At 42.2% G+C, this 26,408-nt stretch overlaps 1 protein-coding gene across 8 annotated transcripts in view; it reads right to left on the bottom strand.

Moving 5' to 3' along the window:
* The window catches only part of AUTS2 (activator of transcription and developmental regulator AUTS2), a 1,117,069-nt gene that overhangs the window by 23,334 nt on the left and 1,067,327 nt on the right, over positions 1-26,408 (bottom strand). For 4 of the 8 annotated variants that reach the window (XM_087417420.1, XM_087417418.1, XM_087417413.1 and 1 more), the window contains 4 exons: positions 5,258-5,729; positions 3,630-3,883; positions 2,253-2,494; positions 523-567 (listed from right to left, as the gene is read on the bottom strand). In XM_087417420.1, the coding sequence (XP_087273546.1) occupies positions 523-567; positions 2,253-2,494; positions 3,630-3,883; positions 5,258-5,729 (1,013 nt within the window). The remainder of the gene's footprint in view (positions 1-522; positions 568-2,252; positions 2,495-3,629; positions 3,884-5,257; positions 5,730-26,408) is intronic. The other 4 variants (XM_087417414.1, XM_087417415.1, XM_087417417.1 and 1 more) reach the window with 4 other exon arrangements.

The following is a 26,408-nucleotide window of genomic DNA, read 5'->3' on the forward strand; positions in this document are numbered from 1 at the left end:
TTTGTATTTTCAGTTGTAATAAGCTCAGAAGACCAATACTGGCCATGTGGAAAAGTGGTCTACATTTAGTCTAGAGGAAATAAAAATCTGCTTTTTGAAGAGTTTTGAGTCAAAAAGATAAGATTTCTATTTGGAGGAAATAATTCAAGTTGAATTGCAGGAATTCTGTGTTAACGACATTTCAATCAATGACTGAAATCCTATGATTTCAGAGTCTCCTCAAAGATTCTCCTATAAAGATTCCCCTGCAGACACCCCACTTTGCAGGACAGATGCCTGGCTTCCAGGGAGTTCACCTTTGCTTTAAAGTCTTAGGAGTGCGTATGATCTTTTGATTCAGAAGATGATACTGCATCTTTACCAAAAGCAAATGTCACAAAGCAAGCATCCAAAGTGACGAGGAGCATGTGAATTCTTGCAAAGATGATTAAGGAAGGCTGCTAGTCATTTACTGATCTGTGGCAAGAGTGCATAAATGGACAAGCAGTTACATGAAACGTGTAGCATGGTAACAAGACTCACACTGTGCCGGTAGAATGGGTCAACTTTTGTAGGGTATTTGTCAAACTGTAAAGGGATCAAAGCAAAAGCTAGTTACTTAGAGAATCTACATTTCTGTTCACTGCTTCAGCGGAGATAGCCCTAAGCAAGCTTCTCTGTCACTGTGCTGTCACCAGACTCCATAACCTCATCGTCTACGAAAACATCCTGAGCTCCTGAGACACTCTTGACAAGAAACCCACAGAAATGGAAAAACACAGTGAAAACCTGTACAGTGCATTTAGGTCCTGGCCACACCATAGTGTCTTTCTTTCCAGGCTATATTTAGAGATTGGCACAAAACCAAACATCCAAACTAGAGAAAAGAGGCAATTATACAGATAAATCAGAGAGAAGTGAACATTTGGTCTGATTTATCCAGAGAATTCCTTCCACTGTCATCTTCACTTCGGGAGAAGAACTGTAGATTCAGTTGTCTTCTGAAATGTATTACACCCAAATACAAAGCAATTTGGGCCAGGTCTTAGCACCTCTGTTTTGAGCAGAAAAGAGTTACCCTTGTTTCCTCTAAATAATGTCATCCTCCTGGCCCTGGAACTCCCCTTAATTACATTTAATTTATTTGTAGAATAGCTCACTCAGGCTGGCATAAACTCTTCCCCAAATAATAGGCCCTTAAAAACTTAACTGTTGAGAAGTATAGTTCATCCAGAAAAAAGACACAGGATTTGTTATAAGAAAAATTTTTGGTCCCAAGGCCTCATCTCCAATATTCTGCTAAATAAAATTTATAAAATAAACTTTAATATATAAATTTTTTAAAATTAAGTAGAATAAAATGGGGAAGGGGGAGGGAGCAGAGGATGCAAAGTTTGGTGAAGGGAATGCCTCTTAAAATCATGGAATTCAAATTTCTTCTCACAATGCCTAATATATTAATTGCCTTAAAATCCACGATTTCCTTAAATATTAAAAATTAATAATTAAAACACTCTAATTCAGGGCTCTATCTCAGAATATTTAGCATGCTAATATCACGCTATTCATTACAGCTCTTAAATTAAAAAAAAAATCCTAACTAGTTCTCCCAGCAGGTGCTAGCCCCCAGCAAGACCAAGACCACGTCATCGCCGGTGGTACCTCTCACCACAAGGCCGAATTCTGACCATGCAGGACGCGTCACTCCCTGACCACTTGCTGACAGCATAATACCAGACTGGGACACTGTCTTATGAAACGTAAGAAATATAACGCCTCCGACAAAGTCAGTTAGGGAAGCCATCTGAAAGAGCAGGGGGTACCCGATGTAGTCCCAGTCTCCTGACAGCTCTGTGCCCTCCTCGGCCCTCTTCTTGACTCCCAACATTCTGTGAGCACTTATTTGCTAGCACTTGGTGCAAAGCACTGACAGATACATTTGTATATCTGGTGGCAGTCCCCAAGATGCTCAAGACAACAAAATTACCCTTTAAAAAGTTAACTACTAACAGCAGACGTGACCGTTTTGAGGGCATCTAGAATAAAACCCACCCACAGTGCTAGATATAACTGTCTAGAAAAAAGTTCCTACTTTAGGCCCCAGGTTAGTGCTGCCAGGAGCAGGGCCCATTCCCTTCTCTCCAGAAAGATGGACAAGGCCAAAGGAGCCCCTAAAATGACTATCACTCCCCATCCAATCTCCTGAGCCCCAACTGTCCATCCCAACCCCACCGTGCTGCATAAAAAAAGAGTCGTGCTCTACTTATCCTCACATTTCTGCCTGGGGTACGCACCATGGGAGGTGCTGGCGTCGGCATGATGGCGGTGGGGGGGATGGCGTGGGGAAACGGCGTGAAGGTGTGCTGGTGCGTGTGCTGGTGTGTGTGCTGGTGCTGGTGCTGGTGCTGGTGGAACTCGGTCCGCAGGTAGGGCGGAGGGCCCAGGGAAGCCCCACGGTCAGCACTCTGAGAGGCCAAAAAACGTGTATTCAGTTCCTGTCGCAGGATGTCTTGCTCTGGAAAAGAAGAAAAGGGAGAGGATGACACCTCTTCTTTTAATAGTAATTTCCTTCAGAACAGGACATCCAAGCACCTTACTACAGAGGGACACAGGGCCGAGGGCACAAGAGCTGGGGCTCTGAGGGGGAGAGAAGGGAACGGGCCCTTACATGGAAGGGGACAACCAAGGAGACAGAGGATATGAAGGCCCAGTCACAATCTAATTCTGTTCTCTGTCCAGCCTCTCGGCTTCTAGGGACAGGTGGTCTCTCAGTCTGGTGCGCTGACAAACTCCAGGCTGAATGGCCAGAGGTCCATTTTCAGCTCTGTCACTGCCAGCTGAGTGACCCTGGGCATGGCAAATCACCCAAGTGTGTCTCAGTTTCCTCATCTATCATATGGGGACAGTAATATTGCTTATGTTGTTGGTTTATTTTGAGGGTTAAAGGAATTAACATATTTAAGTGCTTAAGAACAGGGACTGGCATGCTAATCGATATCAGCCGTTAATATGGCAGAGCTCTCATGCCCTCTTCAAGGGTAAATCTCTGCTTTACAGCTCTCTGTGTTAGTGGTATAACATGGCTACAATGGACCCAAAATTGGCACACTTGGCCTGATTAATACAGGTGAGGAGAAAAGGACCCAACAGCTAACACTATATCCGCCCTTAATATTCTGGGATATATTGCCATAAAAAGTGCATCTTTGCCTCCCAAGAAGGTAGAAGGTCCTATTCAACTAAAACAAACCCCTTAAACCAGGATGCAATTTAAGATCCTGGAATGAAACAGACTTGGGCCTGGAAGTTTTTGTCATCGAATGGGAGCCTAGGCAACAGGGCACACAAATCTGTGTTTTACCACTCTGTGGGTGAACTGAGTTGGAAATGCCTCATGACTTCAAACAAACCGGTTCTCTCTCGCAGTATCCGATTCACCCAGGTTGTGCTAGGCTGGTATGGGTGTTGGTACATAATTTTGCTGAACGTCAGCCCGACAAAGGATTGGAGGAAGATTACAAAAATACATACAATAAAGCAGAAAATCGTAAACAGATAAAACCTAGCCATCAGGGACAAGAGACAGCAGGTGAGGCCACTAGCAAGGGAGGTGGGAGCATGGGGAAGCAAGGCCAGCTCCTCCATCCTACCTGAGTAAGTGCTCCCGGCCGGGTGTCCGGGGACCTGCAGACTCCCTGATGTCAGAGGTGGTGGAGGAGGCAAAGCAGTGGGAGGGGCAAACATATTGGGGTGATGTGAGTGTGCGGGAGGCTGGAGGGTGGGCGTGAAGCTGTGCAGGGGGCTGTGGTTGGGCAGTGAGAGGGGGAATGGGGAGGCCGAGGGGTGGTGGGAGATGTGAGGAGGGGCGGGTTGAGTCTTCGCTGGAGTGCTGCTTCTGCTACTGCTGTTGGAGTAACAACGCCCCCCAAAAAAAAAAAAAAGAAACAAAGAAAGAAAAAGAGGTAAGCAATTTACTTTCTTAAAAAAATCCCATCTCCCTGCCCAAAAGCCATTCAATGCTTTTCCTCCGGCTCCTGCTCTCTACAGCTCCTCCCCTGTGCACACAGGAGCATCTGCTGGAATCCCAGCTCCTCTGAACTTCCCGTCACTCCTGCAGACACGGCACAGAAGAAACTGCTGCTCCAGAGCCACCGCGCATCTCAGGGTCCAGGCAGCTAACTCTGCTGAAAACCCAGGGCCGCTCTCCCCTCTGCGGCCAGATTCTCCTCTCTGCCCCTAGAAAGTTCCATGCCTTCCCATCCTCCACTAGCCCCATTTCCTATAAAGCAATAAAATTAACAAAAAGGAACGAGAACAACGATCCGCGTGCACCCTATCTGCCTGCTACCTCTTCAGGGAAGAAGCACAGAGATGAAGCAGGAAGCTGGGGTTCCCATCACCTCTATGGTCTGGAGGCCACAGAAATGGCCTCGGGGCAGAAGACAAGCGAGCCTGGCCTGACTAAGGCACTTTCCTTCCCCGTCACAGAGAGGAAAAGCAAGGCCCTGAACCGCCACAGTCACCAGGTTGTCACAAGGAAAACAGCAAAGACAAAGCGCCAGGAGGTGAGAGAGGTGTGGCCCTGCCCCGGGCTCTGTCTCCCTTTCCTCTGCAGTTCTCCTTTGGGCTGCTTTTTAAAGTTCCCTTTGTAGTTTGTGAAGACAAGACAGAAGAGCGCCTGGATCTCGAGAAGGAACTTCTTTCCTTCTCTAAACCCAGCTTGTTTCTTCTCTACCTCTCTGACCCACCTTGGAGGCAGTAAATCACAATGAAAACACCTCAAACCAGAATACTCCTTGGTCCCAATCTTCTTGCCTCTGAAGTTGCAGGAAGATGCAGCTTCTTCAAAACGCCCTCCCTCAGAGGCAAAGAGCCTCCCTTGTAAGACTCTCTTAACATTCAGAGATCTCTGATGGACCTCAGGTTCTCAGTCCCTGCCTCTCCCCCCTGGTGGGGCACCTGGGCACGGCACCCTCAACTCCCTGTTCCTTAAGCATTCTTCTCCTTCTTGCCTTCACTCTCGCAGGAGTCTCTCTAGATATTTTAGTTCCTTACCATGTCCTCACTACACAAGCGAACCCAACCTGTCCTCTCCCAAGAGACCCACGTCTCACCTGACAGCCCTTTCTCTGTCTTCTAGTCTCTGCTTCACAAACACCACAATGACAATGTTTTCAACAAGGAAACTCCAGTCCTTGGAATCCCTTACCCACTACTACCAGCCTGTCCCAAAGAAGATGACAATAGTCAGGCAAAAAAAAAGAACAGGTTGGCTCACCTTAAACTGTTGAGGCTTAAGCTACTGCTGTTGTAGGCTGACAATGGCTGGGAGAGGCTCTGAGACGAGGGGTGGGCCTGCACAGGCGGGAGACTCTGATGGAGCAGGTGGGTGGGGGACTGTGGCCTGGGTGGCCTCTGTACCTGAGGCTGCGGGGCGGGCTGAAGCTGGGCTTCTGGGGGCGCCTGTGATGGCTGTGTGCTTGGACGTGGGGGCTGAGGCGGGGCCTCTGTGCGTTGCACCAAGTCAGGGTCCGGAGAAGGAGCTCGAGGCTGGGGCTCCACCTGGGGCTGGGGGAATGACTGTGGGACCTGAGGGCAGGGGTCTTTAAGCACCACGGGCTCAAAGATCGGCTCTTTGCAACAGTCCTGGCTCTTCTCCTGGCTTCTCTCTAGACCGGATATCTTGGGGACAATCGGCCCTGCATCCTGGCTGTCATGTTCGGGTAGCGTGCCAACACCTAACTCCGGATCTGTATGGGGGAGAGCAAAGACAAAACCATAGGCAATGACATGTGAGTGTGAAATGAAATAAGGAGTGGAAAGCAAACTTCAAGGCCAGATCATACAGTCCAGTGACACACATGGCCCAGTACCACGTCCTGGCTCTTGTCCTGTCTTTACCTCACGTGGGCATGAGCACAGTGTGAACGGGGCCAGTGGGAGACAGGAAAGATGGAGGAGTAACCTCTGCCCCTCAAGCAGCCACGCCCCTGGGTGGAGAAAGGCCAATGAGCCAGAGGAGGCTGCATTCCAGAAAGCAGCCCAGGCCACCAAAGTCTGAAAATGAATGTTTTCCTTAATCTTGACAAAGACTTTTATGGAGCAAAATTAAGAAACAATAGCCGACAAGTTGATTTTTCCCTTTTAAAACAAATACAGTTCTTGAATATACAAAAGAGAAGTGTTTTCAATAGCAAATGAAGCCAATGTTATTTAACCACACACAGATGTTTCTTCTTGGCCTTGTCTCCGCCCCACTTTCCATCTTGACTGATGAGACACACTTGACATTCGGGGAAATAATTTTTTGTTTGGCCAGTGCTAAACTTCCGGTCAAACACCAGGCCTCCCAAAGCTCACCAAGTGATCCCAGCCACATCTGAGATCAAAGGTGCAAACATCGATTTCAATCAAATTTACTGTCTACCACCCATGCTAGAGCTTTTAAAGCATCCCCCGGACCCCTGGAGGAGCCCTCACCCAAGTGAGGACACGGGGTGCGATGCCGCACGCTGAGACTAGGCCTGGATGTAAGATTTAAGTACAAGTCTACAATCACGAAAGAAATATAGAAAATAGATGCTCTTATGAATTTAAAAGATACACTTCCCTCCAAAGGTCAAAAGATCTATGCCACATATAGTGTAGTGGTTATTTGATTACCCCATAAGTCAAATTCCACAAAATCCTCCAACAGAATAATGAAAGACAAATATGGCATTAATTACAAAGAAATTGCCCTATTTATAAGTAAGTGCTTTAGTATACATCTGGGGGAAAAATTAGCTTTCCCACATTTTTGTGCTAAAAAATCCATCCTTTTCTTGTTATTACATAGTTTGGAAATAGGAAAAGACTAGATTACAATATTCTCTGAAATGAGTGTGTGTTTCAGGCATTCCTAAATGAACCATTTTGGGCATGAATTTTCTCTTTCAATCTCACTCTGTGTGTGTATATGTATGGGTGAAAAAGACGTGGTATTCTCACTGGTCCTATTAACTCTGTTGGTACACTCTTGGGTATACGCACTTGTCATTTTTCTTCCTTAGACTATGCATCAAAGCAATCCATTATTTTCAATGTTCTTTTGGTAAAACAGATCAAACACATAAGATGCACAAAAGCAGAAACAAACTGTGGATTTACAACAAAGCACGTTTTTGGCTGCTATGAACTTGGCCATCTTCAAGTTCCCCAGACCAGCGTGAACAATTACACGGACACAATGCAGAGAAGCCCGCATCACGTGTTTCAGGCGCAAACGGATAAACCATCCAGAGAAGTAATTCTAGACTTCTGACATCCTACTCACACATATTTCTCTCCAGTGCTGTCTTCAGAACCTTTCTAGGAAGACTTTTTGCATATGATAAGCTGAAATTTTATAAATTCCCAAAAAACTTGAGCTTCTCACTTGAGGGCTGAGAGAGAACATCAAGATTCTTGACGTGGCTAGACTTCATTCAGCCGGAAGAAGAGCTCCAAAATCATGAAGGAAGACCCTTTATCTGCAGACACCCATATCTAGGGGTTCTGGTTCTGCTTGTCTTTCACTGCTTTTTCTACCATTTTCACAAGATTTGCCAGGGCAAGCAAGAACAAGAGCAAGCAATTACGGCAAGCCTGTGAAAACCACAGGCTCCACACAATGCAGGCTGGTTAGTTAGGTCTGGGGCAGACAGTACCAGCACCCCAGAAATCCTAACAGCACAAAAGACAAGAGAGTTTCCTCAGTGAGAAGGTCAATGGGCATCAGCAGGGATTCTTCCCACTCTGATGGCTAATTTAGGGTCACTACGCTTGGACAATGGCAGGAATACATTTCTGTCCCTTGTGCTGCTTTGTTCTCTCTGCACTGGGATGGTGAAGAATAAATATATAAATATTCCCTGTCTTGTTAAGTTTAATTCAAATTCATGATCTCCCTCCAAACATCAATGTCCAGACAAAGTTTCTCTCTGACATAGAAGAAAGTTTCCTTTTCCAACGGACACCACCCAGAGTATATCATTTAAATGTACTTATCTGGTAGGAAGCACTTTAGAAATAGATAAATGCTTCATTTATCTAGCCTGACCATATTTATCTCCTTGTTCTCTATTTAATGAGCCTCTAGAATTTGGACAACACAGCCAAGTTTGCAGGAGGCATTGTACAGGCTTGGGCTGGCCTCCCGACGGTCTGTAAAGGCAAATGGAGTTGGCTCTCACGTCTCCTCTGTTGCCCCACTGTCTCAGCATCAACCCAAACAGCTAGAGTAGGAGCGGTGCCCACTGTGGAGTCATCACCAGTGCTGACAATCAACGAGGTACAGGGAAGACCAAAACCTCTTTTCTTCTCCCAAATTTGTACGGAACCATCTGTGAACCGTCTGTGATGATTGACTGAGAGAACCTAGAACAACAGGACTGTGGAACAAGCACCAGAATCTGGGAGACCATCCCGGCACTTCTCAAACTTGAATGTGCATACCAATCGCCCCAGGATCTGATTAAAATGCAGATTCGGACTCAGTGGCTCTGGGGTGGGGCTCTAGAGTCTGCCCTTCTGGGGCAGGTGATGCTGCCAGGTGATGCTGGTGCATGGACCATCCTGTGAGTAGCAAGGACCCTATCTAACTTTCTCCTACTAGATGAGGAATAAGCCCAGAGAAGTGAAGGAATGCAATTGCTTGCTGGAGGTCATTTGGCTCTTTAATAAATTAGATAACTTGAGTTCTAGTCCTAACTCTGCCATCGTAAGTGCCTTTTCTCTGTGTTACAACTATGCTATCCCCCGAGAAGCAAAAATCCTAAAACACAGCAGGTAATGGTAAATCCAGGATTCAGTTAAAATATTTAAGTACAACTAGACAGTGCAAAGGGTCTGGAAAGCTACAAAGAACTGCGGGGACACTGCACTTCAGCTAAACCTGAAAGCTATCATCAGTCCATCACTACCCTGAAGCTGCCACCTATAAACAAGGCGGCGACAGCTCTTAGGCTGGTAAGAACTCTGGGGCTGAAACAGTTTTTCCAACTCCCCACTTACACAGTCTCTTGAGGCACAGATTAGGCATCATGCATTTTTGTGGCTAATCGGTAATGCATTTCCTCTTCCTTTCAATTATTCAATAAATGTATCTTCCCAGTTAAGCTTTTCCGTCTTGACAGTCAATTTGTCTTACCGTGGTTCTCCAAAATTGGCAAGAACACATTTTAAAAAATCATTTTGTATTGCTCTGTGTGCTCTGAATTTGCCAAAGTATGAAATTTGCTGAGGTTGAAAGAAATAAGAATGTGCAAATTGACCAGTCTTATTTAGAAGTTGTATTCATTATATTTTGGGGTTTTAAAAATCTCTCTTCTTGTGATTATAAAAATAACACATCATGCTTATAATAGAAGACATACAAATCACAATTACACTGCATACTGTACAGTGAAAAGGGTGAATTTACTGCATGTGAATTATACCTCAATAAATGACTCGAACACAATAAATTTTTTAAAAACTTAAGGGTAGATTAGGAAAAATTTGTTTGCTTTTGATACAAATTTGATGTAACTTCCCTGGGGAAAATGGGCCCTCTTGTACTTTACTAGCAGAATGTAAAACCTACAACTTCTATAGAAGGCAATTTGGCAACAATTAGCCAAAAAACTAATGGAGTTCCCTTGACCAGGCATCAACAACGAAAGAACATCCTGGTTTCAATGGCAAGTTTGGAAACAACTCAATGTAACGCATGAGGGACTGGTTACATACACATTCAGTACATCCATACAGTGGAAGATACTGCAGCTGTAAAACGAATGAGGAACTCTGTGTGTACAGAGTATGGTATATGCTAGCTTTTGTGAAAAATGGAAGAAAAATAAACTGTATCATTTTTTACTTTATGCATAAAGAATCCCTGCAAGAATACCCAAGAAATCAATAGCTGTGGGAACCTGTTTGGGGGCTTGGGGAAGAGTACGACCTGGGTAGACAGGGAACTGGAGGAGGGGAAATGCTGTACTGCATACATACATATATGTTTAAAATTCTGAATCCTGTGATCATGTTGCCTATTAAAATTTTTAAAAGAAAATTGGTCTTACATTTAAGAACAGTCTGAGCAAGAAAGAAGAAAAAAGTAAAAGCAAAGCTGGGAATTTGAACAGTGGTATAACTATAGGTGTGGAGAGTATATTTTATGAAATAAGAAAATATAATGCACAAGTTTATAAATTTGAAAATAAGATGGATTTTATGAAAAAATATAAATTTCTAAAACTGACTTAAAAACAAACAAATCTGATCATTAAAGTAAACTGAAAACCACTCAATAATCAACACCTCCCCTCAACCCAAAAAAGGGACAAAAAAAAAAACCTGAGGGCCTCCAGCGTTCCTAGTAAGAAACAAATCATTTCTGTCATTTACATTGAAAGCCTACAGCAGACATACAACAAAAAGAAGAGGCAAGATTATTATTTACAAAAAATATAATTATCTAGCTAAAAAACATAGACAACCAGCCGAAAAAATATTAGAACTAATAAGAGTGCTCAGTAAGGTACCCAAATAAAGAAACCCCACAAACATCAGGAGCTTTTCTACACATCAGCAATAGTGAACAGAAAATAAAAAAGGGGCCAGCCCCTAGCATAGAGGTTAAGTTTGGCCTGCTCAGGTTTGGTGGCCCGGGTTTGGATCCTGGGCATGGACCTACACTACTTGTCAGCCATGCTGTGGCGGCGACCCACATACAAAATAGAGGAAGACTGGCACAGATGTTAGCTCAGGGCTAATTTTCCTCAAGCAAAAAAAAAAAAAAAGAGGAAGATTGGCAACAGATGTTAGTTTAGGGCAAATCCTCCTCAACAAGAAAATAAATAAATAAAGAGTGCATTCAAAAAAATAAATAAAATAAAAGATCCTCTTCATAAGAACAAATATCATATCATACTTGGAACAAACCTAACAAGAAAATTACAGGGCCTAGAAACTTTCAGAAATGTATCCCCACCAAGGCTTTGAGAACTTCTACATTCAAGGGTGTTTTATGCTGCAAAAAAAAAGAGAAACAAGTCAAACATGTCTATGGGCAGTTTTCAAAATTTGTGGAAGTGCATTTGGCTGTCACAATGACTGAAGCGCATTGGTGGCTCTTAGGGATATTAGATGTATTGCCATGTGAAAGACAATCACTTTATAAATATAAAGTCCCACCGGACATTTGTGCAGGTGAAAAACCTAGAACCTAACTCTGTTTTTGCATACAAACACAAAATAATTTTTCGTGTGGTTTTAATACACACTGGATTTTCCAGGAATAAAACTATCGTATGCTGTTATATCTGTTATGTTACATCTTATTGTTATGAACAACAAAGAGTTGTTCACCATTTGGGAAAATCAGTGGTAAGGCTGATCCTGGTATTTGTATTACCACGACCCGTGTGTCTGTATGAGTCTGCATTTGTAGCAGCCCAAATTTATCTACCATTCTATGTATAGAATCAAGCATCTGATCATTTCACTGTCTTCTAATGTAAATAAGCATTCATGCACTTAAAAACACACTGTTATTATAAAGTACCTTCTACTTGTTTCTCTTTTACATTTCATTAGAGCTTTATATACATTTTAAAATTATGTATATAGATAAGCATATTAACTATATATTTTGTTTCAGAAAGTAAAGAGTAAGAGTGTTATAAAATATTTCTTACCTTACACAAAGCGGGCATGGGGTATGGTAGGGTTGAGATTTGATGCATTATGTCCCTATGACGAACTACTATGTTTCTAGAAGTCCAATAACTTACTCCAAAATGCACTAACTACCTCAAAGGGTTGTTGTGGAAATTAAATTATGTTGAGTGCTTTCCACAATGTATAGCACAAGATAAGTGATCAATGTCCCCAAAACTATTGTAGAAAGACATTTAATTTCATGGAAAATATTTCATGACAAAATTACCAATAAGTAAAATAAAGTGTAATATCATCAGTACAGTCTCAGTACTTAAAATTTCTGTGTAAATGCGTATATGTATGCACAGAAAAAAGATTAGAAAGATATACATCAAATGTAATTGTAATCCCATCATCCAGAAATAACCATGGACTTTAATTTTTAAATTTGTACTTTTTTTAACTTTCTAAATTTCCTATAGTGAATATGTACTATTACTGTAAAAGAAAAAAAAAGATTATATTTTAAAATGAGTTCCTTCATGGATAACATATCTCTACCATCAAAAGAATGCAACTAAGAAAGTGACTGTCCAAGTCTTTTTAAATTGCCTTACCTACTGAATGGATTTTTTTAAAAAAAGCTGTCCACTCATAGGACAGATAAATATTTACCTCTCAGAAATGAGGATAGGATATGGTGTGCATTAGTCTTCCATCTACTCCTTAACATTTCTAACTGCTTCTAACCGGGTGTATTTGGACAGAAAGGAAATGGTGAATATTGATGATGGAGGAGGAGGAGGGGGAGGAAGACGACAAAAACTCTCCCAAGGCACATTTCTGTGCTTCTGGTCTTTACACATCTCTACACTTGATTAGAAAGCCTTAATAGGGCTTACTCACAAGGTCATTACTGCAGCAAATATGCCTTAAAGACATCAAGAATACCATTAGGTGATTATCTGTCCATTCATCCATCTATACCTTTGTGAATGTCTCATCTATATCATCTAGAAAGGGACATGTCCTACTTTTAAATTATTCTGTCTTCAAGTTAACTTCTCTACTTATTTGTCCAAATGGCAGAGCCACAAAGACTCACCACACAGAAGGAATGAAGATTGCAGCCAAATAAGACAAAGAACCCAGACTTAAAGTAGGAACATTAATAAATGTTGAAATGTTCAACAATGAAAAGCCCAGAAACATATGGAAGCATCAAATTTGTGTGATCCATCATGCTACATTTCAAGCTACTAGCAATATCCATTCTTTAAACACTTTATCTTGTCTATTCTGTTACCTCAAACAAAATCTCCTTTTTAGCAGACACCACACATTTTGGACATACTTATTGAAACAAAAATTGCACTGCTGAATTAATTTAGCAATACTTTAAACTCTCCCCAAGTTTTAGATTCTATCTCTAAACTCAACATTCCAATGGTGTTTTGCACAAAAAGTCTACCTTCTCTAACATACACTTCTCTTTATTTTCCTCCTCTCTCTCTTTTCTTCAAATCATTAAACAGAGACCAGTTTGTTCCATTAGCAGATTCAATTACTCGAACGAATGGAAGGATGACATTCAGTCTTGCAGCTCTTCTTCTCGGTCACTGAAACTGTACAAATAAATTGAGGAAAACCCACTGTTTGTTCAAGGCAAATTAATTTTCAAACACTGCAAGAGTGGGAGATCAGGGGAATGATGGGTGCTTGGCAGGGCTCAAAGAGATTCCATTTTGTGCTTGTCATTTTGTGTAAACATTAATTACCATCTGGGAGGTTAAGCTCTGGGCTGAAGTGTGTATCGCAAACCTCTGAGGGCCTCCAGGGTTCCTAGTAAAAGCAAAATCCTAAATAGGAAAAAATAGCTCTTGCATCTGCCAAAACACCAGTCGCCCACTGGGAAAGCTGTGCGGAGACCAGCAGATTAGAGGCTGCCGTTATTAGAGAAGCTAGTTTGGATATCATCTAGTTTACCAGATTAACCTAGGATGGGGGTTAATCTGACAGGAGTTAAAGAAAAATCAACAGACTGCAGCTGAGTGTACTTAAACTTGTTTCAAGTTTATTCTTTGTAAACCTCACACTAAAAAGCATCAATCCTTAAGCGTATGCCCATGTTCCAGATGCCTTAAAACCAAAAATCTGCCTTCAAGGGGAGTATCAACCTTGACTGTGCAGACTAGAGCCCATCAGAACGGCTTCCGCCTGCAGAAAGAAGCGCCCTTAAAGGTCAACCCGGGCTTGCAAACATTTTATTTCTTTTGCAGCCTCAGCAAATAAGAGAATGAAGGACCATGATGATGAAGGACCCAAATTAGAATGAGAGAAACAGGCTGTGATCTATTGGGGATAGAGACAGGGGTATAAAAAAGTCTAAAGAAACCCAATAGCGTCAAGGTCATATATAATCCTCCTGTTCTTCACTTCATATGAGGAAAAGACTAACGAGTGTCACTTCACATGCCCGGCACTGTGCTAGGTCCTGAGGATACAAAGATGAAGAAGAAACAGCCCCTGACTTCCAGGAGCTGGTGGTTGAGAAGGAAGAACACAGCACAGAGGAAAAAATACGGAACTGGCCATCAGGACACCTGTGGCCTTAAACTTCATGGTTTGTTATCTGTAAGGCTCAGAGATAAGCCTAGATAATCACAACTAATGAAGATATCCTCTATTTTATTGATCCTGAGTTACTGATAAAGGCACTTTTATCTATAACACGCTCCTGCTGCACTGGCCCCAAGGTTCAGTCTTAGGCCAAAATCAACCGAATTGTGTTCTGGAATGTGCAGAGATCTGACACAAGAAACAAACTATGAAGGATGAAATCTCCAATCACTTCTGTGAACCCTGGGAAAACTCCAAATACCAGTTTCAGAGAAAGCCCAAGCCTTCATGTTTTGGCTTCAAAGACATATACCCCCATTATTTTTGCTCCAGTCTTCCTGCCAGCCTCAATAGTCATTAGCTGGCCTCTCTGGACAAGATTACCAGATCACTGGGGTTTCCGTGCCTTCCCCCCACCCCTCTGCCCCCCACCCCTCTCCATGGGTCTTAGCTTCCTAGCATGTCCTATTCAGCCCTGACTGGCTGTTGACCAAGCACCCACATGACGCTGTGCACTATGCACGTGCTCACATCCAAGCACAACCCTTTAAAACCCTAAAACACTCAACACCGAATAGGATACTTCTGTGTCTGTATGTGAGTACAGGGAGTCCTAACAAGGAAAGGTTCTAACAGGATTTTCAATGACATGTCTGTATTCGTGCAACATGGCATGCTTACTCTCAGAAAAGAGCAAATCTCAGGACAAGGCGATCACCATAGTAAAAGCCACAGCACACCTTCCTTAGACTCGAAGATAAGGAGACCTTTCACATTTTTTGGAAATTTTCCAAGAGGTGGGACCAAGGCACTGAAAATGAATTATAACTTTAGATGTTGGTTAAAAAAAATAGTCTTCCTGGTACCTAATCATCCTATCTTTCATAAGAAGAACAATTAAGTGAGGATATGAGGGAGAAGAAAAGAATGTCATCTTTCTAAAAGCAGCCCTCCCTCCAGGATTTTCATTACTATAAAGTATAAATGAGGACTCAAAAGCTGTCAAGCTCACAGACGCTCACAGATCTATTTCTAGATCTGACACCTTCCTCACTATACTTGCTGCCCGCTGCTAACTTCTAACGTCTTTGCCCGAGGGTTTCATGTCCACAGCCAGAAGGGGCAATAATCGTGAGGCTAATCTGACCCCGGTCACCTTCTGAAGCAAAAATTCTTTGGTGTAATATGTCCTTGTCATTTCGTCTCTTAGTGTAAAAGCCATTTTTCTTGGATCTGTACATGTCTGTTGTAGCAATTTGTTTCAGATCTTATGGGACTATGGAATAGCTAATAACGTTCTCACTAGAAAAGGTTAGTACGTCCGTTAAGGTTGGCAAATGATTGGCTCTAACTTAAACTATTTTCAACACTTTGAACTTTACCAAAGATTATTTTCTCAAGGACACAGGTAAAAGGCACCAGCACCACAGACCTACTGAAATACTAACAGTCACCTACCTTCCTGCTCTGTACACTATGATTCTGTCTCATCTGATTTCAGGCACAGATTAGACAATCACTAAGACCAACTGAGTAAAGAGGCTGGGTGTGCTGTGCGATGATGGCATGTGACAATTTCCATCTTTCAAGTCTATCCTAGGCTTTTCCTCAGCTCCCTGGCCCTATATACAAATATTCCCCACCCCCAAGTTTCTTCCTAACCCTCTGCATGCAGGGACATGATGTGCCCGCTGAGCTTCTGGCTGACCTAAGCTCCAGTCAACACTGGCTGACTCTCTCACTGCACACTTTATCCCTCTAAAATGAGAGTCACCAGCAACATCCCCGTATCTACTTTTTCCCCCTCAAAATCACCCTCCCTTCAAGGTCCAGGTATCAAAAGGAAGGTCTCAAGTTACCCTAGTATGGAGGATGAAGCAAGTCTTGATGATTCCGCATAATACCAACTTTCTGTTCTGGAGGGAAGGGAGGAAGGAAGCACAGACACCAAGGCATGTGGACTACTCTGGCCCTGGGCTCATCCTGTGCCAAGAGAGCTGCAGAGGAGGAGGGGGTGGTTAATTCCCACAAGCAATATCAGCCACCCCAGTCAGTTTTCTACCAAGTTCACACAGCTGTCACTTGGTGTGTAGTAGAGGAGGAGGCTAGTCTTTCAGAGCATCATCAAACATTCTAAAAACAAGGTTTTCTCCGTGTATGGTGGGAAGACTCCAAGAGCCACTCCTGTCCTGTTCGCAACAAGTCACTGTAAGAAGCAGGCTGTGCCTTGGGAAATATCTACCATTCTTTGGCAATGAATGCTCTGTCAGCATGCAGACATGCCTGTGTGTACTCCCGAGGACAGACGACAAAACTCCTCCCCAAGTCTGTTGAAGCAACCTGCTATGGCCCACGGGACCTTGGTGCTGCCAAGCTCCTGCAATCTGTCTGACTAGCTTATGTGTGAGCACCACAGATGCCTCTAGACTGAATTCATGAAAGTTGCTTTTTTTCTGATATCATAGAGCCTTTGATTCTTTAGTTCAAGGAGGAGGAGCAGGGAAAACAGGACTTTGACGGTTTCTCTAAGCAAGTTTTGACCTTTCTTGTCCCAAACTGTCCACCATCTCATACTATAATTCTAAGGTATTCTACAACCTCGCTATTCCAACTCTGGTCCACAGCCCGGCAACACTAGCATTACTTGGGGTCTTGTTAGGAAGGTAAATTCACAGCCCCCATCCATTTACATGTTCAAATTTGCAAACAGCTGTTTTATACCACTGCTGGGAGTATTAAGGAGCCTCAGCAAGCCTCATCGCTGAGGGACGCCATCCATAAGGTTGCAAATCCTTCTATGTCTACATCTCCCAAGACCTACTCTTGGAAACAATTTCCTTCATTCCTTCCCTGGATGGGTTCTCTATCAGCATGTAAGTTGCTATACGGGTGGGGTGGTGGGAGGTGGTGGTCTCCTTCCAGGTCAGGAGCCACCTCCAATACTGAACACAGTCATGAAAACCAGCAACAGTGAGCTCTTATTTGTAGTGATATTTCCCACCCTGGCTCTATGCACATTCAGTGGATCACTGACCATGAAGAACAGGGAGTTATAGAGTCTTGGCCCAAAGCACAGCCATGAGCCACCTTCAAAGACCCGATGGCTGTCACATACAAGAGGAAGAAGATTTACTGTGAATGGCATCATGGGCAGAACCAAGACAAAGGATGGAAAATTGTAGAAGAAACTTTCAACCTGAAACGGCTTAGGCTGTGTATAGGGGAACAAGCTAATGTTCTATTTTGTTCTTCACTGGAAGTGTCCCAGAGGACACTGAATGACCATGACCAGAATTTTGAGGAGCTAGTCACAGAATGGGTAGGAGACTGGATTAGATGACTTCTGAGATTCCATGAGTTCCCAAATAAGATATTGGTAGCACACTCCTTGGAAGAACATCATTTCTTTGTTTTCCTTTACTTTTCCAGAACTTAATCTTCTACAGTATCTCACCTGTAAGTTAATGAACACTATCTCCTTGATTTGCACAAATTTTGATAAAGGCCACATCTTAAATAGTTATGAACTAAGAATCCGTATTGACTATAGCTATAATTTTCTTTAGGAACAGAAGTAAATCTACTTATCCCCAGCTGTGATTTCTGTAAAGTTGAAAAAGATTTTTAAAAACGGAGTGGGGAGGGAGTGTTGTACTGCTCCTTATATTTGAAATATTTTATCTTTCTTAAAGGACAAGTCTAACAATCCTTAAATTGATTTTCTATAAACCACCCATGTAATAAATACTCGGTAGGAAAATAAAATCTCTTGCCATTACTTAATTTGCCATTATTTCGTCACTTGTCATTATTTCATTTCATTCTCCTCAATTTATCGTAGAAAAAAGGAAACGTTCAAATATAAAATTTGAAGCTACGTCTTTTAAGTTTCTGGAAAGCAGTGAGGATGGTGATGACATCAGCCTGTTATAAACTACCTATGCGGTGGGGTTCCATGACGCAATGACTAGACTCTGTTTACCTATTTATCATTTCAAATTTGAAGGTAAATTTGAGTTACTTTCAAATCTGAAATGCTAAAAATCATCCTCTAGAAACAAACAGCAGGAAATTATTACTGTCTTTGGATGGAGATGGAGCTGGAGTAAATCACCAAAACAGCTGTGTCACCTCCCCCTTAAACTACAATCCTGGAAGGGAAATGCTGTCCGACAACCAAGTTGAGGCTTGGAACATGTAGGGTCACAATGACTTACATCTTCCTGCAAATATCTTAACTTGATCTTCAGAGATGTTTTCAAAACAGAATGGCAGAAGGTAATATGGCATTTGTTTGTTTCTTCTTCAACGGCCTGAGTACCATGTCCGGCCTGAGTACCATGTCTGTCTGGCTGTCCTACCATCATCCCCAGTTCAACATGACTAAAATCAGGCCCATCCCCTCCCACTCCAACTCGGGCTCCCCTGGCCCCATCATCGAAGCTCAGAATCACAGCCTCAATCCATTTTCATTCCTCTTTACATTCATCAGGGGCTCATGTGTGAATCACTGCTTATTATGATGTCATTGAACACAAATAAAACAATGGTTACACACTCTGCTGTGCCCTAGTAGCCTGAGTGAGCTTTTAAAATATTGATCAGGGGCCGGCCCGGTGGCGCAAGCGGTTAAGTGCGCACATTCCGCTGCGGTGGCCCGGGGTTCGCCGGTTCGGATCCCAGGTGCGCACTGACGCACCGCTTGTTGAGCCATGCTGTGGCGGCGTCCCATATAAAATAGAGGAAGATGGGCATGGATGTTAGCCCAGGGCCAGTCTTCCTCAGCAAAAAAGAGAAGGATTGACATTGGATGTTAGCTCAGGGCTGGTCCTCCTCACAAAAAAAAAAAAAAAAAAAAAAATATTGATCAGATCACACTGTCAATCCCTGTTTAAAACTCTCCAATAGCTTCTCATCACGCATAGAATAAACTCCCAACTCCTCACTATGCCCCTGCTGCACTCTTGCTCTGCTCCGGACCACCACAGTCCAAAAGCTCCAGGCTCCTGCTCTCCCCTCTTTTCACACATACCAGTGCTTCTGAAGCCCACCTTTCAAAGTCCTGTTTTGGTCAAACCATCTTGCTAATCCTTCTTCAGGCACCACAACCCCTGGCAACCACCCTAACCCTCTGATGAACTTCTATTCAAGATACTGAACGCCCACAGGAATTACCAGGTACTTACATATATTGTTATTGGCATTTTAATACACACAACTAGTTTTCTGAGAGGAGGAGGGGTCTCTTAAAATCTCTGCATTTATTTCAATCCCAAACATAATGCCTTCCTTACGTTGAGCACTTGGTAAATACTTGATTTCTTTAGGCACATAATAATCAATTTACAAAATCTAAGCAAGTTTCTTTATATCGGCAATTCAAAAGGAAAAAAATCTCTATAATGAGAAAAATACTCAATGAACAATTACACATTAAGCTAGAAAAATCATGTCTCTTTGGAGTCGTTTCCATAATTGAACATTATACTGCAATAAAATAATAGTATATAACACAAGCAAATGTAAAATAATTGTAAGCCATTATGAAGTTTAAGGATCCATTTTCAATATATAATAAAACTAATGTTCTATTTCGAATCTTAAAAGATTCTAATAGTTTTGGGTTTTTTTGTATAACAAACAAGCAGGCAATCAAAAGCACCTAATGTTAAAGGCGAGATACATTAATGACCAAAGTGGGTGAAGCTTTTTTAGGTATATGCTAAGGTCTGTGTGCTGGATCTAAAGTAGTCTACACACAGTGTGAGTACAAGTACCCTTGTATGTCTATTGAAAAAACAAGAACATGTAAATGGTTGTTAACCTGGGGAATATTCATGGGAGGTCACAGAGGATTTTTATTTGTCACCTTTGACAGTATTTAAATTTTCAACAGAACACCGGGTTTAAATCCACAATCCTGATACAAAGTCAAACAACTGTGCAATCAGCCTAATACATTCATTATGAGAAAACCGAAGTAAAAATCTTTTAAAAATTAGCCAATGAACTGCTAAAAACTAAATAGAAAAATTACAGAGGCATGAAACGCCCAGGAGCAATGAATGCTAGAAAACTGATACCTGAACAATGACAAAGTCCAAAGTACATGGGTGGAGGAACGGGGTTTTGTCCTTATACAATGAAAATCTCTATGATTGTAAAATATAATTGGGAAACACACACACCGCATAAATCAAACTGGGAGATCGTGAAATAAAGATTTATAAAATAAACACTTCTCCAATAAAGCAGGAGGAAAGAGTTAATTTTTTAAGGCCACAAAAACAATATTACAAATTGAAAATTTAATATTCAAATCACAATTTTCCTGAGGAAATGCATCATTGCAATGGAGCTTGAAGGATGATTAAAAGATAGCAAGAATCAACTCAAGAACACTTAGAAGGGTAATCCTGGAGGAAACTCTGTGTCCTCAGCTCCTTCACCTGACCATAAGCGCCATTTAAACGAGAAGACTGCAGACTGCGGCCAAGTCCTGATTCACACAGGTAACTCAGGCATGTCAACTGAACAAAGACACAAAGAAATCCTCAGAGCTGAAATGACAGGGTCTTAAAGTTCTTGTTGTTGTTTCCAAAATGTTATCTTTCTTCAGTTTGTCCACTGTCCCCAGCCACACTCAATGGTCCCAAAAATGACACACATCTAGCAGCCATGTGGAACTTAAGAGTCGGCTTGCTGCTCTCCTGTGTTCACAGAAGCCACACTGGCTAAGTGAATTTAAATGTGCCTGTTCATTAAATTTCCTCCTTGTTCAGGAGCCAAGGAAGGCTTTTAATCCTAAAGCAGCACTGAAGGCCACTCTGAAAGTCCTGACCTTAAAGACAGGAGGAGGAGGCAGTGGTGGCTTCCAAGGGCCACTGCATAGAGAAGCAGGTCCACCTCGCCACAGACAAATGGCTGAAAGTCATTCACCCCTGTAGGATTTATTTTTAATTACTGACTTTGGTTATGTTTCTTTAGATCCTGATTTACTCATGTCTATAAATTACTTTCTCCCAACAACCACACCAGTTGAAATTTGGTGTTTTCAAAGCACTGGGCCTAGAATTCAAACACCACCTGAGGAAAAATAAAACCTATCTCCCAGGGACTTCCAAAGAGTGAGAACAATTTTAAAATGCTTTGCAAACAGTAGGGGCTGGAAATACATTAGTTTATCTCTTATGTTACAAAAAAAGGGAGGAGGGGGAAATTATCAATCACCTCACATTTTTAACAACCCCTCCTGCCCTCTTAAAGTGCCACCCCAATTCTTTGCTTCGAATTTCTGTACACTAGAAATGACTACTCCTCCCAGGCAAAGTGGCCAAGGCCAATGCGTCATGAGGCCCCCAGTCAACACGAGGCAGCAGGCACAAAGGTGCACTTCAGGCACAATTTTCAGATCAGTCTGCGTTGGGGGTTGGGGGGTAACAGATGTAAACAAAATAAAACTCAGCAACTGGAAAAGAAAGCACGTCCTGCCTTCAGGCAACGAAATCTTAATCCTCTTGAATGCACCACAAATTCCACAAACATAACCAGGGATGTTTTTCCCTCAAAACCCCAGATCCATTCAGGGCAAATGCTTAAATCTTTTTGAATATAGAGCAACACAATTTTCTGTCTGCCCTAACAAAGATATGTAATTACAGAGCATACAGTCTGAAGAAGATACACTTTGGTGAGTTTGTGCAGTACCAGATTTTATAAAGACACAGAAATAAAACAATGGGAAGCCTATTATGAATAGTAACTGGATTGGTAAAACTCAATAAATAGATGGAGAAGCTGAAATAATATAATTTCATTTTAGTTATCTCCCTAAATGAATAGAACTTACAGCCCCCTTATGACACAGTTTTGGGAGGCCATACATTATAGTTCAAAAATTAACTGGATTCAAGGTCTGGCTTTGCCACTAATTAGCCAACTGACTTTGAGTAAATCACTTCACCTCTCAGAGCCTTAGTTTCCTCATCCGAATCAAAGGGAAGGCTGGGCCTCCTGATTTCTGGGGTTCTTTCTAGTTCTAAAAGTCTGTGATTGTACTGGCACATTAGTCTATTTTCAGTTAAGGCCATCATCAAATCACACACATGTAAACGATATGAGGTGAAATTTTATTTTTAAACCAGACACTGGATGGGTAAAATGTAAGTCTTCCCTCCAAGCTGTTCCTAAAGAAACCATCTCTTACATAGACTCCAAATGAAAAGTAAGAGCCATTCAAACTTGAGCTTTCAGATTTTAGAGAAATCTAACAAGGGACTAGACTTATAAAATATTCTTATGGCTGGAGGGGACTTTGGAAAATGGCTAGATGAGCCAAGTTTGTCTTCTTAATATTTATTTTCATTCCTCCTAGTAAAAATAAATTAGTCGTTAAGACTCTGAGTTTCTTGAGAGTGAGCAGGTATTATGACTTATGCATCTTTATATTCCCAGTGCCTGGAATACTTTAGAAACACAAAAGATGTTTTACTGATCAAGTGAATAACAGAATATAGAAACAGGCTGCTATAGCACTTGTTTTGAAAACGTGAATTTGTTCCAAAGTGAATGTTGTGTTTGCTTGTGTGCAGTTTTGTCTGCAAGAAACACTAGGTGAATGCGGAAAACTGCACCCAGCTGAATCAAGCGCCCAGGAATACATTAAACATACACACTTCAAACACACGCCAGACCTCAGTGCACCATGCACATTATGAGTCTCACCATCCACATCTGCTGTTATAACCTTCCCTCCGACTTTAGATAACCCTCCTTCCACCTCTTCACAATAACCTCAAGCTGCAACCCTTCCAGCGTCTACTTCCGCAAGACACCCTCAGGCCTTTTTCAAGCTAAATGCCATATTTATTGAAGCACTTATGTATTTCTTAACTATTTAAACATCTATAAAACTAAGTTACTGGGCCGGCCCCGTGGCTTAGCGGTTAAGTGGGCGCGCTCTGCTGCTGGCGGCCCGGGGTTCGGATCCCACGCGCGCACCGACGCACCGCTTCTCCGGCCGTGCTGGGGCCGCGTCCCACGTGCAGCGGCTGGAGGGATGTGCAGCTATGACATGCAACTATCTGCTGGGGCTTTGGGGGGAAAAAATAAATAAATAAAATTAAAAAAAAAACACAAAAAACAAAACTAAGTTACTATTTTTATAAGGTTCCTATCTTTTTCCTAAATCTGTCTGTGATGAAATTTTTGTGTCCCTATAAGCCCTGTAGTTTTAATTGTTCTGTTGTGCATAGCACACTGATTTCTTAGGCACATGTATATAATGTTACAGCAGAACTGACTATACAATTAAGTGAATTCATGATGGAATGAACCTCATCTTACGAAGAATGTCAAAGAATGGATTGACGGTCAGTCCAGGGCAAAGTTTCTAGTGGGCTGTAAAACAGCATCCAGGTTTTGTCCTCTTCAACGTACTCATCAATGAACTTATTTATTAACATGCAGAATGTGAGAGAGCAAATATTTTTGACCCATTCACTCAATAAAAATGTGTTAAGCACTTACTATGAGCTACGTGTTGGAGAGAGAAGAGAAGAGGACGAGATATGATTACCATCCTGGCGGAACTCATGACTGAATGGAGGGAAGAGATAAATAGCTATAATGCAATGTAGTAAAAGCTCTAATAAAGGCATCACAAAGTCCTCTGAAATCTCAAAGGAAGGAAGCACTAACTCTTAATGACAGAAATATGAATCCCCAAAGCTTAGCAAGTTGAAATGACGGGTTGAAAGAAAAAAAATTGGAACTACAACAGCACCAATTGTTAAGTATATACTTAAAACCTTTAAGACTTTTAAAACTTGCTGCTACTATGCCTTGCCTCTCCTTTCTTTTATTTGAAAACAGTTGGTATTTGCTTCACTTTGCAGTAAGCTCAAATCAGTCAAAAGCAATTCTCATACAGATTTTGGCTGTCAATAAAAATATATAACTGAGAAAATGGGGGTGATACACCCTGGTTAAAGCACATCAGGAGATCAGGTTCTGCAAACCTTACTCCAAATGGGCTGTATAAGTTGGAACAAACTCAAAGGATGATGAACAGAATCAAAGCCGTGTCTGCTTGGTAGTGGCTGCAGGAAGGGGGAAGGGAGGAGGGCAGGGAACACTGCTGTCTTCCAATATCTGAAGGGCTGTCTTTTGGAAGAGGAAGTAGACTTGTATTACGTGGCCCCAAGAGGAACAGCTACATGGGGAACAGACTTCAGCCCAACATAAAGGAGACTCTTCTAATAATCAGAGCTGCCCAAAGACAGAACAGAGCTCCTGGAAAGGCGTCTCAGGGGCGTCCAAGCACAGGCTTTGTGACCATCTGGCAAGGAAGCTACAGACAGAAGATTTATACATCAGACAAATGGCTGAGTCTAGATCACCTTTCAGATCTTCCCAACCAAAACGTTCTATGTTTCCAGTTATTAAAAATCAGCTTTGTGACTTTGGGCAAGTCATACTTTTTCTCCATCTCATAACTTGAGAGCCAGACACATCACTGAAATCATGCTACCTGATCCTTTTTCACACATAAAGAATCTATGATACAGGAAAAACAAAAAGCATACGAAAGAGGTCAGGAAGAGTACCCACAGGGAATCAATCAATCATCTTGCACCTATATAGTGCTCCCACCAACCAAAGACTCTCCGTTACCCTCTTCTCCCCTGGAGGATCATCCTCTGTGAGGCGGATAAGGACATAAGGGGAAGGGGAGACTGTTGTGCCTTCACATTTCTGTACATTTAAGCTGCTGCTCTGGCAGAGGCCTATGGGCTCTCCTTTGAAGACTGAGGCAGTTCTGACAGGAAAATTCATTTTAACTCAAAGTGAGTAGCTGGTAAAAGCAGATCTAGATTTGTTTCTGGATCAGGATTTTCTGGTGTGAGTATCAAATGCCTTCCTTCTGTTAGGTGTTGTGATGACTGGTATGTGGGGAACACAGAAAAAGATCAGCATGAAACATCCCTTATTCTAGGAGCACCAGAACACCCACGATCCTTCAGGTAACATGTAGCTCTGAAATTTCTGTAAAACCAGATGCCCAATGCAGCACAGGAAAGGCCTCAAAACCCTGTCAAGATCAAAGAGCAAGAGAAAGCAAATTTAAACTTTCCCAGTGGGTGTGTTCTCCACAAAGGGGGAGACTTTGAATATGCTCCATACTCCATATGCCACAAAAAAAGTGGAAAAGACATTTTAAAGCAGATTAATTGCCTTCTTTTTGAACAAGTATATTCCAGTGGGCTAAGGACTTAAGCAACTAGAAAAAAAAACACACAAAGTTCTAATATCCTCCCTTTCCAATAGTGAGAGGCAGTGATAAAATAACCTGCAGAACACTCCAGGCCACCTTTCCTCCCTGGACTGTCACCACCCCCCAGGGACTGAGCCTTGGAACCTTGCACTATGTAGCAAAGATCCCACCAGCCAGCATCACCCCTTGCAGTTCATCCTGGGTCATGGCAGGGGGATTTACAGTGGTTGTCTTCGTGCTTGCCATGTACCTCATAGCTACACAACTGTACACACACATGTATGTCATATGTCCAAAAAGTTAAAGAAAAAAAAAAACTTTAGTATTCTCCAAGAAGAAAAAAATGCTTGCTTTCCGGGTGCTTCTGTGGAGCCTTTTCATCTCAAGCAGCAACACCTGTTTCTCTGACTAACCAAAGAAGACCACCTTAAGAGTTCTGGATTCTAACACCAGGAAAACAAGCAGTGACAATGGTCATTTGTTTCCCTCCCAATCACCCTCCTTCCTGTTTTCAAGCAGACAACTGTCACCCCGGGTAGGTACCTCTGCACATTTACAACTGATGTCTGTAACTCCCATCTAGCACTTGACTACCTGGAAGACGTCACTTCCTAGTTCTGAGGAAAGTTTGCAGAAAGGCCCAGAGAGTTTCAAAGCCTCCTAACTGCACTCAGGAGCCTAAGGATAACTCGGCCACACTCTTCATCTCAGTTTTCAGTTTATGGACTTGATCTGACCAAAAGTGAGTTTAAGAATGTCTTCAGAAGAAGCCTTCAATAGAGGGCTTTGTTAATTCTCATTGCCTAAATTTTAAAATCTAATTAATATGTATATTGAAAAGCTTCTCTTTATTGCTAATTGGCTGCAG

This window comes from Ceratotherium simum, chromosome 26, assembly GCF_057802395.1.
Source record: "Ceratotherium simum simum isolate JZ-2026a chromosome 26, ASM5780239v1, whole genome shotgun sequence".
Classification (NCBI taxonomy): domain Eukaryota; kingdom Metazoa; phylum Chordata; class Mammalia; order Perissodactyla; family Rhinocerotidae; genus Ceratotherium; species Ceratotherium simum.